The 17210-nt window shown below is 32.6% G+C and overlaps 2 protein-coding genes across 3 annotated transcripts; both read right to left on the reverse strand.

The window, feature by feature from the left end:
• Window positions 1–5825: 5825 nt before the first annotated feature.
• LOC18104468 (uncharacterized) lies at window positions 5826–6431 on the reverse strand. Its single transcript, XM_006376242.1, has one exon. The coding sequence runs from the start codon at window positions 6429–6431 to the stop codon at window positions 5826–5828; it is 606 nt and encodes a 201-aa protein (XP_006376304.1).
• A 1275-nt stretch (window positions 6432–7706) lies between these two features.
• Window positions 7707–14307, reverse strand: LOC18104469 (probable magnesium transporter NIPA4). 2 transcript variants are annotated; one of them, XM_006376243.3, is made up of 9 exons: window positions 13858–14307; window positions 10886–10942; window positions 10360–10450; window positions 10125–10285; window positions 9864–9991; window positions 9577–9714; window positions 9118–9210; window positions 8434–8539; window positions 7707–8346 (listed from the first exon to the last, which is right to left on the reverse strand). In XM_006376243.3, the coding sequence occupies exons 1-9, from the start codon at window positions 13997–13999 to the stop codon at window positions 8237–8239; spliced, it is 1026 nt and encodes a 341-aa protein (XP_006376305.2). In that variant the 5' UTR covers window positions 14000–14307; the 3' UTR covers window positions 7707–8236. The 2 variants fall into 2 exon arrangements, with proteins under 2 accessions (XP_006376305.2, XP_024438838.1); XM_024583070.2 differs by having other exon boundaries at window positions 10886–10956; window positions 13858–14006.
• Between the last annotated feature and the right edge of the window lie 2903 nt (window positions 14308–17210).

Consider the following 17210-nt stretch of genomic DNA (forward strand, 5'->3'; position numbering starts at 1 on the left):
TTATTAGCAATTTAACATATGACTTGATGATATCGACATTATCATGTTAACTGGACCGGCTTGTTGCTGAATAACTACAATTGAGTAAATGAATTGTTTTATTTTTTAAAAAAAAAAACATAAACAAACAAACAAGAAATGGTTTGATGCTTCATTGATTGTATAAATTGAAGAATTGTGTTTTCAGTGAATATGTCTTATTATCAATTGATTGGTTACAAGTAATATTGATTTTTTTTTATGTAAAGTATATTTATTATTAGTAAAGATTTTTTTTATATTTAATATTTAATGAATCTCGAGTAAAAATAAAGTCTATGAAACAATAATAATTTGCACAAGATATTATAGAGTTATTATAATTATAAGATTCATAATGCATCAAAACATTGTTCTTAAATATTACTTATCAATGTTCTATTAAGACTAAATATTAATTAGAGTTGTGAGAGCGATGCATATTATGTTTTTTCTTTTATGAAAGGAAATAATTAGTCTCATAAACCAAGGTGTGATGGATACCTGAAACTAATATACAGGTGATTATCAGATGACATGCACACTGAACTGACCAGTAAAAAAATTCTATATAGAAAGATCACTTATATCTACGAAAATACTCATATGATAGTTGTGTATGTAATTCTTAGACTTGAGATCACTAAGTTATATTATACAAGGAATATTATGTTTTGATCTTGACCACACATTATCCTAATCAAAGGTCATAAACGAGCAAATATTAGATATAGCATAAACTACATGAAGGTATTTGAGTAATCAAGAGAGGATTCATCACCCTAGATGAATTAGAGAAAATGTTTCATTTCTTCTTAAATATTATTGATTATAAAATCATTGGTCAAGGTGGAATGAGTTTTGAAAAGAGTTTCAAAATCTTAATCAAATAATCAGTAACTGTAATGTTGAGAACTAATATGATTTGACAAAGCATATATACTTTATACTATAATATCTAAATCAAAACATTCTTGATTAAGAGATAATAATTACACTGAAAAACCGGTCACCCGAAATGTTAAGTCAAATCACTTATGAATTTTTTAATATTTTAGGGATCATGACAAGTTGCTAGACATTGTACATGGTCTTCAAATATAAATTAAATAATTATTAAATTGATAATAAATTAAATTGTTTAATTTATTTAATCTTATTTTATTTAGAACCATGATTTATATTTGGATCAACTTATTAGTGAGCCTAATGGGTCATATACATAAGAACCTTTGGTTAAAAATTAAAATGGAATGATTAATCAAGTGTGAAATGATTATAAATAAATTTTTAAAATTGAGAATTAGAATATAATTAAAATAGTTACAATTCTAGACCTAGAAATAATAAAGTAAGAACTTGATTGAATACATTTCTAAAATTAGTCTAAAATAATATATGTGATATTATTTAAGGAGAAAATTGATATTTTATTTATTTATAGGGTTTTTAGATTTTTCTATAAATAGAATGTTATGCCTCTTATATTCCTATGAGAAGGTGAGTAAAGTACAATACAAAAACACTTAAACACACAAAGGAAAAGATCTCGCACTTTAAGGTATAGCAGTCCTTCTCTCCTAAAGGGTTCAGAAAATTTCTCACTAGTGGCTTGTGTGAATTACCGTTAAAAATTGAATATTTGGACAACTTGTGGTTTGTAACATTCTAATCTTAAAGTAAATATTCAAAGCCTAAAACAACATGTAATCTTTAGACAATCTTTGTATAAACTCCAAAAAACTCTATATTTGTGTAATAGAATCTTTGGAACTCCCAAAAAATTTAAATGTATCATTTTCGCTAAGTGTATGTGTTTCAGGAAACCCAACAATAGTAGCAGAGCCTTTGTTAGACAGTTCATGTTATTGATTGCATGTTTTAATTGCTATTGGTGTTAATTTTGAATTAAATTTGTTTGCAAATTTATTTTTCCTAAAAAATAGTTTTTCTTTCATTGTTGTTTTTTAAAATAAGACTTTTTGGCTATTGTTCTAATCAGATCTTGTTGGATTTTCCAAATCTAGTTGGAATATTTTGAAAAAGGTTCTTTATAACATTCTCATTTCTGGGATCAAACAAAGCAATTATACTAACGAAATTTATAGGTAATTTTTTTTCTTTTTTTTTTCAACGACTTATTTAAGGTTTACCAAAATTTCTGCAGAGTCTTCCTTATATCGAGAAGGTCCCAAGTTATTGATAATTTATCATGCACATATTTTATGCTCATTCCACAATCATAACATATTCATATTGCATCGCAACCACAATCATTATTAGTCATAGGCATGATAGATCACATATTTATTTTTTTCCTTCTCATTTACAAACATATACAAAATGGTAGTCAAACATGGATAAATAACATTAATATTACAAGCATAAAATAGTAAGAATCTTGAATCTCGATGATTAATATAAAAAAATACTAATACAATTTGAGTCATATTATTACTTAGGGCAAAATACATTGGCATTCATTTAATTCATAATTCATACAAAAGTAACTAGAAACACTAATCTCCTAATTCATGCAAAAGGAATTAGAACATGAATTTCTTAATTCATACAAAAGGAATTAGAAACTTATGACACTGCTCCTAGCATGAATGTGAAGGACCTGCAATATCAAAATATAGAAATAATTATATTAAAAGTAAACATACAGCAGAGATAAGGGAGAGTCACAAATACATGTATCTATATATATAATTGACTACTAGATAGTACACAATTATAGTTGTCCTGGAAACCTACATTTAAATTTTTTCTTTAGTACATCTAGAGTCTATCATCTCGTAACCCACTTATAGTTTCTCTTTTACGATTATTATTCATTATTCTTCATCGAGTACACTTATCTTACTACCTTATCCTAAATTTAGGGAGGTTACCGCCGACACTAATAATTTCTATTAGTGTCATTGGTCGTCCTTACCAGAACCGACTAATCAAATCCTTAGAAATGCTAGTACCAAGTTACCGGTTGGTGCCATTAACTATTTTCAACCCGAAATAGTCAATCAATTCTTTTCCATCTCACCTTAGAGATTTTTCCGATAATATTGATGTCCGCTTAGGCTTAGCATAGCTGAACCCAAAAATCTTGGGTCTAATAATTCGCTAGATCTTATCTGCTTTGGCTCAGCACACAGCTAACTCAAGGACGTTGGGTCTGGCAGCTCGTCAGACCTATGTCCGTTTAGGCTCGACTCATAGCTATGCTCAATGGTATTGTGTTAAAACTGAGCGAGATCCATGTCATATATACCTGATATTTTATCAAGCCTAAAAATATTGGGTATGGATACAAGCTACAGTCACTTATTATTATTGGATTATCACCGTATTTTTAGAACTTCTAAAAGAGAATTGAGGCTAAAAATTAATTTTTCAAAATATGCTCGCTGTACAGTTCGATTCTCTAACAGTGCATGCAATCTCTTTCATTTAACAGATTCTTATATATATTATTATTGTTTCTTTAAAAATGTCTGTGTCTCGTGAACATTCATCGACCTAGTAGAGTTCTTTATAGTGAGTTAAGTTGTTACATCCATCTGTAATCAGCTGAGCTGGCATTGCAATGTGAGCGTCGTCTCCAATTTTCATGTTAGACTTTGTCTTGTTCTTGGCTGCTAGAAACAATTTATTAGTTGCAAAGAGTTAGGTTTCTGACTTAAAGGGAGACATAATATTGTTGGTACTCAAAAGTAGTAAGACAAAAAAAAAAACAGAGAAAAAGATACACTTCGTTTCTAAGCAAGTCATGTTGTTGCACTGCCCTTGTCCATTCTTCTTCTTGTCTTGGTCTTTCTTCTGTAACTTTGCCTTCAATGTATTTTGCGGGATTGTGTCTTGTCAAGTCTTCTTCTTCTTCTTCTTTCTTGCTTTTTCTTTCTTTTTTGCATGTTTTCATGGATGATCCGTCTTTGATCATATCTAAAACATAAATTCAGTTTTAATCAATCATGTAAAATAAATAAATTGAAAAGGCTCCTCCAAAGAATTATATATACTTTGTAAGCAGTTGGTGGGTATTTGCATTTTGCACCTAATATATATATATATATATATATATATAGTTTTTTGAACTTGGGATCGTGAGAGGAGGAGCATGTTACCGTTATATTATGCAATTGTGCCATAAATGCCAATGAGTTGTTACCATTACATACGTGAAACTGAAAATTAATAAATACTGTATTTATATATGTTTTCTTATAAGAGCAAATCTGTTGTTTGAATTTCAAAAATAAACTTTAAATTCCATTAAAATGCAGCATTAATTCAGAATTTTAATCTTAATTCAATTGACATAACGTTTCCCATCATTCTACTATCAGTACCTTTATTATTATTATTATTATTATTAGATTCATTCCATTATCAGAAAGCGAAGTTCTACCATGTTTTTTTAAGAAAAAAACAATATTAAACTTAATATCAATTATTAGAAAACAAAGGGTGAGTGATTAATTTAATTAGTAATTAGTAAAGTAGAAAGTGCTTCTTAATGAGGCATGCAGATTAGTAGTGACTAGCTCCCTCTGCTTCGAATCCGTCAAGAAGTCACGGGTCTTCCACTACTTCCATCGCTTCTGTGGTGGGGTTTTGGCCGGAGATGTCAGCATGTATATGCTGTGTCTTGCAATTCAAGCTACCTTTCTACTGCTACAAAGCGTTCTGTCGTGATGAAATATCCAGAATTGTCGGGCTTTTAGGACTTGCACCATATATATAACCTTCCATGTCACCCAAGATCGACTGATTTCGCATTGCCAATTCCAAAAACAATTTGTCATGTCTCACAAATAAATCATAAACATAGTTATCGAATATATTTATCGAATCAGGGTTTGGGTTTTGACCAGCTCAAAACTCGGGTTATAGACTTGACTAGTAAATTTATAAATCAACGAGTCAACTCGGATTTATCTCAAACCAGCACTATTTTATTTATTTTATTAAATAATTTATTGAATTTAACAAGATCAAACTTCACCTCAAGTTTGACTAGGTCAATTGAATCACGGTGATTTAATTGACCCAATCAAAACAGTTAAAAATTAATTCTATTACTAGATTTGCATGTTATCAAGTTCATCTATTAAACCATACCAAGCCTGACAACTATGCTAAACAAAACAATCTTATGTTATTTTTTTTATTATAAAAAAAATATTCAAATATTAATTGATGTATAATTCATTGACAAATATTTAAATATTGTTTGACAATATTAGAATAGAATTATTCGATAAATTTATTTGCCCTAGAAACCAACAATGCAATAGGGCCAAAAAAAAAACTCGTAATTTTTAATTACTCAATTATGTTTAGTTTATCATTTTCATTACGTGAATTTTCTTCGTAATTCGGATATGCTTTCAGTAACACTCATTTTAGTACTAAACACTTTTCATAATCTCAGGTGGCAAACCACCACTAGTCACAGAACGTAAAATCTACCATCGATCGTTCGTTGTCAAACAAAGCCTCGACTTTATGTCAAGCACAACACACGATCGAAACTGCAGCACATTTCCGGTCCCTATATTCTCACTCTAACATTTTCGTGGTTTGCACGACAAAATATTAAACAACCCTTCATAGCCTGCCATGGTAAGCTATACTATTGGCTGGCTAGCTAGCTAGGGAAGAGGAGTAGAGAAGCAGTTAATGATGTTTCTGTACAGCCACACAAGTTGAATTTAAGATGTCTTGCTCCTCAAATGGGTTTCGGCCATCGCCATTAGAAGTGGTATAAATGAAAAGAATAAATCAAACAAAGACCTCCACAATCACCATGAACCAGTTTTTACAGACTTGTGTGATCCGTGACCCTTAACTGACTGCCTGTAAGAGCTGTGATGCTTATTAACTGACCTATGAGAATTGTGAAGCAAGAAAAACCTCTTCAACACTTTCATGACCACCACCAAGCCTGGTTTCCTTGGAGAAAAGATGGCGGTGGCGCCGTTATTAGGTTTGGACATTCTTAAAGCTTCAACACAGCCCACGCTAACCGTTTCAGAATCCAATCTTGAACTACTGTGACTTCTAGGCAATCTCTCTTCAGTATTGAAATCCTCCCATAACATGTCCATCTTCTCCTCCTTATCATTTCGATTACCATTTCTTCTCACCAGCTTGCCCAGCTCCTCTACGCTTGAAAAGCTCTTCCTTGGAGTTAAGTGATTGATGGGTTCAGTAGGAAAACAATCTTTATAGGATTCTTCTTCTTGATCACTCTCCTCTCCCTCTGTGCTGCTTTCTTTTGATGTTTCTTCATGGTAAGGATGATCAGGAGAGGCTGCGGGAGACAAGCACCATAGAGGTGGGGAATCGATGCTGCATGAGAAAGGGTCTGTGAAGATGGGGAAGGTGAAGTCCTCAGTGGTAGCCATAAGAGACGGTGTGGAATGTGGAAATGGTATTAGAGAGTGGGAGTTGGGGTAGGAAGTTTGGTAAGAGGTGGGATTTTTGTACACATTAGTTCAACCGCTTCAACAAGTTAACGTTGCTTTTGGTTTCTGGGTGAAGAGTCTAGCTTTTCGGGTCCCACTCAACGTTATGTTTCATGGTAGATTTGGCTCCTCAAGTGGACCATACATTTGAGATATATAAAATTAATTGATGATGTTGAAAAATAGAAAATGGGTGGTAATCTACTGGGGAAATATTTCTCGTAAATTTATGAACATGCCCTACATATCATAGGTGCAAATTTTGTTTATCGAGTCTGGATCTAACCGACAATCAATGTTTATAGTGAACAATGTTAACTTCACCATAAATTTATATATTATTTCTCCAAACCATTTATAATGATACCCCCCTTGCATTTTGTGTGAAGAAATCAAAGTTCTGCTGCCCCAGCTATGGTGGCAGGAACCTGACCAAGCAGCTCATGCATGCCTGATGAACATTATTTTCTTTGTTTATTCAATGATCTTGTACATCTTTTAAGAGCTACAAGTATCCATTGATTTTATGTTGATAATATTGTTAATGGGTTCTCAAATGCTGTCCCGGGAAAAGATCATGGAAGCATCCAAAAATTGCTGAGGACATCACATCTACCGCCGGATTGTTAGGAGGGATTGTCTTTTTTGGAGCTGGGTTTTCCACGTTTGTGGTGCTGACTCTAGAGCCTTGAAAGCGATGGCATGACAACATAGCATGTTTGGTAAATTTGCATTTGAAATCTATCACAGCACCACTAAGCAAGCAAGCCAAATATTATCTTTTGCCATGTAAATAGTTCATTTGACACAGCAAGCTGTACAAAAAGACAACACTACAAACAACAAAAGTGTATATTCTACCACTTCCTATATTTTAAACCTCAACTAAGTGCCTTAAAAGTCCACGATGAGCAAGTTTACTTTACTCCATCAGTAGTTGCATGACAACAAATGACAGTTGAATCATGAGCTAATCCTTTTTTGGTACAAATCATGAGCTAATCGATGGCAGCATGGGCAATAATTTATGTGAAATATGTAACTTTTTAATACAAGCACTCTCTATCCTAAGTATACGTATACTATGATTAACCTTCAATTACTACTAGTATATTACCCGCGCTTCATGTCAACTCGAAGGTCACTATCTAGCATGAATCCCATGCGAAATAGTGTTAATAGAACAGTCATTGCAGAGATCAGGTGGTATTGAAATAAAACAAAAGAAGCGAAATATCAAGAATTCACTTGGTTAAAGTGTCAAATATACTCAAAATGGATGGGAATTAAAATTGGCAGGACTTCTAAAATGTTACACCAGTGCATTGCAACTACAAAATTAAGGAAAGAAATCGTGGTTTTACCTTAAAAATGTTCCAGAATATCTCGTCCAATCTCTTCTCTGATATCATAGTTGTATACAAAATATCCAAGGTAAACTGCATTTCCTTGTAACTTGAAGGTAATGTTCAATATGAAGAACAAAGTGCTCAAAATTACAACCCCCAGGATGGGAAAGGAGGAAGGGGGAAGCTAAATGTCTACATGGCAGCAGCTGAGAGAGATCATGTCATTTTTATCCAAGAGAGAAGCCCTGCCATCTTTGCCCATTGTTTTCTCAAGGAATATAACGCACCAGCCAAGCGCGCTGATAATATACAGGTCTGTGGCTGAAAGTCTCATTATGCCTCAAATCAGCAAGCAAGATCTTGAATGACAGTAAAATAATGAACCAAAGAATACAGCTATTTTGGTCTCAGAGAGTCTAGTCGTCGAAGAGGGATTCCTTCGTGATCAAGGACACCATCTTCTTCTTCATGTTTAGGAAGGCGCAATGATAGAGATTGTGATGAGCCTATAAATGAAGTAGAGTTTATGTGGAGCTACAATCTTAAACTGGAGATGATGATTAAACAATTGAGGAAAAGTACTGGAAACCCACCTTCAACCATGTCCTTCGTTTTATGAAGAAGAAAAGTCCCAGAAAGGATTGTCACAAATCCGCAAATTTCTGTAACAATTTGAGATGCGTTCTGTCCATCCCAATCCTGAATTTAAAAATGAATTTAATCAGCATACAGTGCAACAAATACCATAAAAACCATTAAAAGTTTAATACTTTAATTATTATAGTAATATTAATGACCCTGGACTACATACAAGAACTAAAATCTTCAGAAATAACAACTTAGTTTTCTTTCACCTTTACATCTCTTTTCTATAAATAAAAACTGTTTATTATTTACTGTATAAGAGAGAGAAGGAAAGTTCCAAATAGAAAAGGAATGGGGAAAAAAAAAACTTGAATTGATGTAACAACAATTTTTAACCTCCTTATCTAGAGAGGACAACATAAGATATTGTATAGCTATACTGCAGCCATCCATGTAAATAAACTCAAAATCGATAGAAAATGAATTGTTTTGTTTGTATTTTGAAAGCATCAATGCAACCTATTTGTAGTCATCTTTCATTATCATTTGAAAAATGGTTCAGTTTCTACAGTCATCATCACTTAAAGTGGATTAGTTCTCCTAAATTCCATCTATCATGCACGCACACCCACACACTTATATTTCTATATATCAACACATACATATGTACCTCTGGATAAGAAAAAGGTTACCTTAAACATGATTACACTGGCCAAAATTGTTAATGTAGTAAACATCACATAGTATATGGGAGATACAACCACTGTGTTGAATGTATCAAGAGCCTGCAATTCAAAGAGATCAAAAAAAAAAAAATTATCTACCAAAAGCCATCCATAACTACAAGTCATTGCCCAGTTATCTTCCCAATGAAGAAAGTCAAACGAGGGATAGTATGAAGAATTCCTTCAGAATTTTGCATAAAATGGCTAATCTTAGGATTCAAACTTGCAACCTATGGTTATGAGCCCATGGTCTCTGTCTTGCACCAAACAATAGACTCTTAATAAAAACTACATTCATGAAGAAGAAATAAAATAAATAAAAATAGAGGAGAGTTTCTATATTAATTTTCACACAATCAACATTTCAATGTAAGAGGTGTTTATTCTCTTAAATTACATGGGAGATGCTCCTAAGAAATGCCTTACCTTGTTTAAGTAATTGATTTGAGTGATTACACAGGCAAGGACAACCAAGGTAAATGTCCACGTTTGGGGGTATAGTAACTGATTCATTCCTGAGAACGTCAGCTTCAAAGCAATTCCAAGTGCTTTGACACTCATGACCTGTTACCAGCATGCAGGAAAGATAATTTTAACAATAGTGGAATTACACTTGTACATTTGTGCACACAAATGAATAAATAAATGAATAGATAGACATATCAAAGTTCATGAAAAGTCAGATTCAGACTAGGATAATAACTGACACATACCGATAGTGAGCCCATAAGCGAACAAACTGAAATATAGACCATAACATGAGTCTGCCCATAGCGGGGTATAACACGGATGATAATTACTATAACTGCTGTTATGACAATAGCAGCATACAAGAGAAAAGCTGCAGGAGATATCACAACGCAAGAATTACAACATTATGAGACAAATGTGGGGGGGGGGGGGGGGAAATACAGCATCAAGAATTTATAAGTCATCTTGCTACTTTTTTTTTTATTCCTCAGAGAAATATATACCTGGCTCTGTTGCAAGGTCCCACACTTCCTTCACAGACTCAATCTCACGTTCTTGAGGTGCATGAAGAACAATTGATGTTGAACCCACGACACAAAGAACACAACCGAGAACCCCAAAAATGTGTAACTTTTCTTGTAACATAACATGTGCAAGAACAGCACTGCAAGAAAAAAATGGAAGTTAGCATTATAAAATAATCCAATATATGAAAGACACAAGTGAATATTCTCTTGCCTGATAATGATACTGAGTGCGCCAAGAGGAGTGACTAGAATAGCTGGTGCAAATGCATAGGCTGCAAAATTAGCGATTTCCCCAACAATCACTGCCACAATGACAATTATCCATCTTAGAATGCATACAATGTGAACTGCACTCAAACTTCCAAGACGCTTCATAATGTTAAACAAACAAGAGTAACTTACATCGAAAGAGAAAAAACAAATACCATTAAAAAAAAGAGAGATCCAAACCACAGAATTGGAAAAGGTGCAAGATATATGAAACAAAAAGTTAACATAATTCTTTGAGGTATATGTGAAAGACTATGCACTTTTGGCATACTTGGAGATCATTAGCTAATCAGAAGAATATATTAAATTTATACAGACTATTTATTTTGTTGTGAAAAAATATGGACCATTTATCTAAATAGTAAAAAAATTAGACTATTTATTTTGTACCACACAATGCATGGACAATGATATCAAATGTAATCATTTCTACGAATTATCAGCCATTAGAAAATAAGGACACCTACTTGTTATCATGCCAATCCACCAGAGAGGTTCATGGAGGTAAGCATAACCCCCAGCACCTACAAAAAAAGGTCTGCAAATTCAGACAAGGTAAAAGCATAAAATTTTATTATCAGACATAAATCAAGCCATTAATACAACTGCAAAAAATATAATAATTTTAAAAAAAATATTAGCGTTTTAAGCATGTATTGAGTATTAAACTCAATAAATTCCACATTCCACAAGTTGTGCTCCCACTTCTATAGTTAGAGGGGGGGGGGGATAAGATATTTGAATAAATTACAATTTCATAAATTGTAGATTGTATAAAAGTTAAAATTTTTAATTTTATCTATTCTTCTTATACATTGTAAATCACACCATCACTTAATAGAATGCATAGTCCTAAAGAACCATAATGAGTACAAATCATTCATGGACAAGGCATTGAGAGCTGAATGATATTCTGCAAGCCTAAAGACAAAATTGTGCAACTCTTTTTTTCATTCATATGACACCAAACAATTATTTCGAAGAAAAATGATCCACAAACAAACAAATAAATCTTACAAAGACTTCATACAAAGTGGTGTGGAAATTGATAAGTTGTGTTACATGGTCGCGGTAACACTAAATGATCTGTCAAACACGAAAAAGAAACTTTTCCATCCGTTGATATTAAGTATTTGTAAATATTTGTTTGTATAGCATTACTCTGTACAAGTGCATAGCATAAAAGAACCAGACCAACAATTTAGCATCAACAAGATAATTCTTTAAAGAGAACTCAAAAGTACTACTTCAGAATCTAAGAAGTTCACAAATTGAAACTATCCATGCAATCCAAAGAAGTCCTTGATCTGTCAAAAGAAAGCAACAGCTTTGGAAAGCCACTTTATCCTTCCAGATACTCTCACATTTCACATCAGCCTTCTTGAAAGAGTGGACTCCAATATCCTACAACTATCCAATAAATAAGTATATCTTCACCCCTTCACCAGACTCAAAACAAATTTAGGACATCAGGAAAACTGCTGCAAAGTCCAATTCCAATCTTTCAAAGCCCTTGTAAGACTTGGGGCCTATCTTTCGCTACCCTTATAAGACTTGGGGCCTAAACGGTTAACATTGGCCTTTCTATCTAACCCTCAATTGCCACCACCTTTTTTTTTATTTTTCAGAAATGAAGAAAACAGTTGCTAATGCTTTTGTGCACACCATGCACCATACAAGTAAGAATACAAGCTATCCTCTCCAATATATAAAGCAACAAAGTTAAAGAGTACATGTCTTTCACTTCTGATGCTATTCCACAGCTTTGTCCTATGAAATCCATAACTATATTACCAACCATTGCAAATGAGAAATTATAGTCCCTATTTGAATAACAGGTTCGTTATCATCTCATGACAAATGTTTATCACATTAAAGATGTTTTCTTTTCTCTTTAACAGGAATTGTTTAGATAGTTGTGAGTTGCAAGCAGAAGAGAACACAATTAAACATTAGAGAACAGGCAGAAGAGGGGTTGGGCAGGAACACACATGCAGATGAAAAGTCCCAAAATACCACAACAACATTGCTAAGTAAGAATGAAAGTACAAAGCAAAGAAGCATAAATTAGTAGCATCACATATTCAGTTGCTGTCCTTATAATCAAAGCTGCACCAGAATAATACAAATGGATTTGATATGAAAGTCAACTAAAATTTGAAAACCCCATCAAGAAATTAATGGGAATCCAAGTTAATTTCTCTAAATTCAACACATTTCCAGTGCCAACAAGGAATGCTGATAAAATCTAACTAACATATGTTGCACAATTTCTTCATGAAGTGTCATGGCTCATGCACTTAAAACTTCAACCATGAACAAACAGACCCATCAAAGAAAAAGAAACGCCGCCTGAATCAGTGTACATCCAATCATGGAAATGACGAGGTTAAATGCAAATTCAAGTAGTTGAGAACCCCTTCAGATACACTATTCTTGACCTGGATGTGTACTGCATCAAATATCTGAAAGTCCAATGGACTTCAACCTATTAATCCAATACCATAAATCCATCAAAGCTCATTCAAAGCCCCCAAAATACCACCAAGATGAGAGAAAAACTTAGGTTTTGGCAATAGTCAGATCAAAAGGTTTACAAAAATGCACAAACCCAGATGTCTTCTCCAACTTAGTACATATGATGCATTCAAGAGTCGGAAGTGTATAGAATCTGAAAAAAATCCTGAAAAGAACTCGAAACAGAAACTTTGCAGTTCTCAAATCATACGAGGGAGTAAATGGATGATTACTTGGAACAACCCCTCCAAATGTCCATCTTCCCCAAGTAGACCACATAAATTACAACGGAATCAAACTAAACAGGTTCTAAAGGCAATGTTCCTGGAGACAGCAAAGAAACCCCAAATAGTGAAAAGAATTAGTGAGCACAGGTCCGATGCTAGCAGCAAGGTGGTGAACTATGATCAACTGATTAGCCATGGTTTTTAATAGTGCTTCCACAACACCATTAAATTCTATTGATTCTAGCAATATACGTAACAAAACATAAACAAGCCTCCATCAAACATCATCAAGAATCCTATCTACAAAAATAACAAAAACTTAACCCACCTTGAAGTTTAAACCCCCCCCCCCCCAAAAAAAAAAAAAAAAAAAAAAAAAAACCCTCAAGCCACCTGAATTCAATCAATTCCTATCACAATGCTTATAACACCTGCAATGAAGCATACAAAACAATGTCCACTCAAGACAAAATCCCCGTTTGGAAAAATCCAAAACCATACCACCGAAGACCAAATTGAAAAGGAGCAACCCAAACCAAACCGAAAACTAGCGCCAATTCCAACACAAAATCACAATTATACAAAAACCCACCAAAGCGAACAAATAACCAGTGAAACCACACAAAAATGCAATCCATTTCAAGGCCAAAAAAACAAAAACCCAACTAAAATAACAACAAAAGATGAAACTTTACCTGCCCTCAGACCAGAAGCACCAGCTTTCTTCAACCCTTTTTTCTTAACAATAAAACTGGCTCCTATAAAGAAACTTGAAGACAATGCCAACACCAATCCCTTTATGTTATCTGTTGATATTCCTTTATCTGCTTCAGCCATAACTTTACAATCCCTTCACCACCACAATCACAACAACAACAGTGTCTCACCTCAAAATGCAATATTTCCATTCCACATCATTCATCAAGTCTTCTTTTTTATCTTATCGGTATCAGAATCAGATTGTTTAGCGCAAATGTCAGGCAGACAGAGAGAGTGTTGGGATTTGTGTGTATAATGTGAGTAAGGTGTTTGTTTTTTTGTTTAGTTAAGGATTTAGATCGATCTGGCCGGCTTCGTTCTTGTTGGACAAGAGACAGAGAGGCTGCGACAAAAACTCAGCTTTCTTTACTTTTCTTTTTTCGTAAAAAAAATATTTTTGTTGTTTAGTATCCTATTGACGACGACGCTTCAATACAAATAACGCTCGACCCGTCGTTCGTACACTGTAGTCTCCGACTGACAACTATTACAGTGTGTCAGTTGGTTATCAGTCAACGATAACGAGGGTCAACTATACATGCAGTCCATGCATCAAAAAGTTGAGCTTCTTTTAAATTAATTTTTTATTATTTTAATATACTAATATCAGAATTTTTAAATAATAAAAAAATATTATTTTAATATATTTTCAAATAAAAAATACTTTAAAAAATAATTATAATCATACTTACAAATAATATAAAATACTTTTTAAAAATATAATTTACTTAAAAATATATTAAAATATCTTTTTCAATTCTTTTTATTTTTAATATATCATATCACAACTATCAAAATAAATATCCAAGATATTTACTATTTGATTTAATTATTTGAGACATGTACTGCTAACTTGTTTGGTACAATTTTTAGGATTGAATTGTAAAATACAAAAAAAATTAACCTACTATACATGTAAACCTTTATCCTAGAAATCAGTAAATCAATGTTAAATACGATAATTTTTAATTGAAAAATGATATATTAGGAGGAAAATTGTTGTGATTTTGGATGGACATCACTAGTAGATTAACTTAGATTTCGGATGAGATAAAGTAATAAATCAGTGTGTGAAATGTCAACCTAATAACGAATCGCGTAAATTCTCCAATCGAATAAAATAATTTTTTAAAAATTTATTATTATTATTATTATTATTATTATTATTATTTATGGGAGTCCCTAATGAATTTGTTTGAAAACCTTGATGATTTAAGTAAATAAAAGAGTATACAAATTTGAATTTTTGGTGTAAATCACCTGCTATCTATTTTTACGATATTAAGAATAATTATCAATCTAACTGTCGGATTGAGATGAAATTTTACAAGAAATCTCTTGACATATTTTCTTTATCTTCAGTTAAAATCTCAAGGCAATCAAAGATCGGGAAGGCATTTTGAAAGTGACAATGATTGGATAAAAATACAAGAAAAAAAAACTCATTAATGATATTATTGTAATTTTGTCCAACTTCTTCTCATCTCTATTGTTTTAACAAATAGCCCTTAAACAGAAGAAAGTCAAAAAGAGAGGGGTCAAAAACTTAACGAAATGAGGGGATTAAGGAGATGATTGTGAGCTTAAAGAAGTGAGGGAAAGCTTGAATTTGGTTTGGGGAAGAGTTTTGAGAGAAGCTAGAGAGAAATGGAATCAGAACAACACCATTGCGAAGCCTACCCCTCTACTATCCACCATCAGATTGATCCTATTTTTCGGCATGGTGTTTTACTTACCCTTCTCCACAATTTGACCGTTGGGAATTCCTATATCAAATTCCATTTAGAAGTTATGGCCAATGAAGTGAAATTGTACAAAGCTGGGATTTCTTGCTTCAAAATAGCCAACTTCACCCCCGTGTTTCTCCTATTTCCATCGTTGGATTGCCATTATATTTTGAATAGAGGTTCAAAAGATTTGGTTATTGCTTATGAACGGTGGAGATTTGAAACAAAGCCACCAGGAAGAATGTTTTCATCTTTAACAGAAAAGTTCTAGAAAATCTTGATTTCCAGGTCAATTTGGTATAAAGTCAATCTTGTCTATTTTAACCGTTGGAGCATTATGGGTTTTGAATATATTGTGCAAGACTTCAAGATCTATATTATGATCATTGGGTGTGAAAATATAATCTATAGTTAATGACTTATGGTTTTTTGAATCTGCTTCTAGTTTCTGTAAATTTTAGGAAACTTGATTAAATACATGTTTTAATGATTAATTGAAATTAGAATTGTGTGAGTGTTAGGGTTTATGGAAGATATGGTGATAGAATATGTTCTTGTTGTTAATAATGTTATCAATTGTGTTGTGAAACATGTTTCATGATTTGGGTTAAGTTAAATTATGAAGAAAATTTAAAAGGAATCCATAAAAATGACACCTAGAGGATTTAACCAAGTAATGAGGAAACTAGATTTGGTTTGTGTTAATGGAATGCTATATTCTAATACATGGATTTTAAAAAGTGTGCTAAATGAGTTTTGGTTTAAAATTACGAATAAGAATTTGAAAGGTTGAGAACCCATGTGTGATCGAAATGTTCATAGATATAAAAATAGAATTTGTTTAATGTATTTTTTTTTTTTTTGCTTGGAGTGTGCTAGAATCAACATAGGAATGTTGGAAAATTATGCATGGATAAGAATTAGAAGAAGATAAATTTAAAGAGATGAAATCCTTTGTTGGGCGAAACATTCCTTTAATGAAATGAATGAAATTTTTTGATAATATTGTTTGAAATTGTATTAGAATTTATGTAGGGATGTTGAAGAAGTATAGGCAAATAAAATTTATCTTGGAACGATGAAGAAACATTCCAATATGTGAAGGCAAACCCTTGTGGCTGAAATGGATGGTTAGAAAAACAATTGATATGTGCTTGTGTCATAACTTAATTTTTGAATTTTCAAAAAAATAATAAAAAATGAATGAATAAAAAATAATTTGAAAATTGGGTCAAGATAACACAAATTGAAAGTTTGAAGATTAATAAGGATAAAATTATAAATTTGAGAGTCAATTTGGTAAAAAATTGGATGAATTGATAAGTTTGGGGACTGAATTAAACTTGGAATTAGTTTAATTAATGAAATCAGGGGCTTAATTGAAGAAATACCATAGTTTGAGGTTGATTTGGGTCGAAATTACAAAAAATTAAAGTTTAAGGACCAAAGTGAATAGATGGTGATACCATAGGGGGGTTAATTGATTTTTCCAAGGGTAATTTTGAAAGAATTAAAAGTTGAAGAGCCAATTAAGAACTGAATTGATTAAATTAGCAACCAAG

Source organism: Populus trichocarpa, chromosome 13 (genome assembly GCF_000002775.5).
Source record: "Populus trichocarpa isolate Nisqually-1 chromosome 13, P.trichocarpa_v4.1, whole genome shotgun sequence".
Lineage (NCBI taxonomy): Eukaryota > Viridiplantae > Streptophyta > Magnoliopsida > Malpighiales > Salicaceae > Populus > Populus trichocarpa.

What these genes read in the sequence shown, in the direction of transcription:
- LOC18104468 (XM_006376242.1), bottom strand. Translation starts at nt 6,431, where the DNA reads ATGGCTACCACTGAGGACTTCACCTTCCCCATCTTCACAGACCCTTTC.
- LOC18104469 (XM_006376243.3), bottom strand. Translation starts at nt 13,999, where the DNA reads ATGGCTGAAGCAGATAAAGGAATATCAACAGATAACATAAAGGGATTG. An exon ending in GTGGATTGGCATGATAACAA is followed by an intron (nt 10,451 to 10,885) that starts GTAGGTGTCCTT and finishes TCATTGTGGCAG; the next exon opens with TGATTGTTGGGGAAATCGCT. An exon ending in GGACCTTGCAACAGAGCCAG is followed by an intron (nt 9,992 to 10,124) that starts GTATATATTTCT and finishes TATCTCCTGCAG; the next exon opens with CTTTTCTCTTGTATGCTGCT.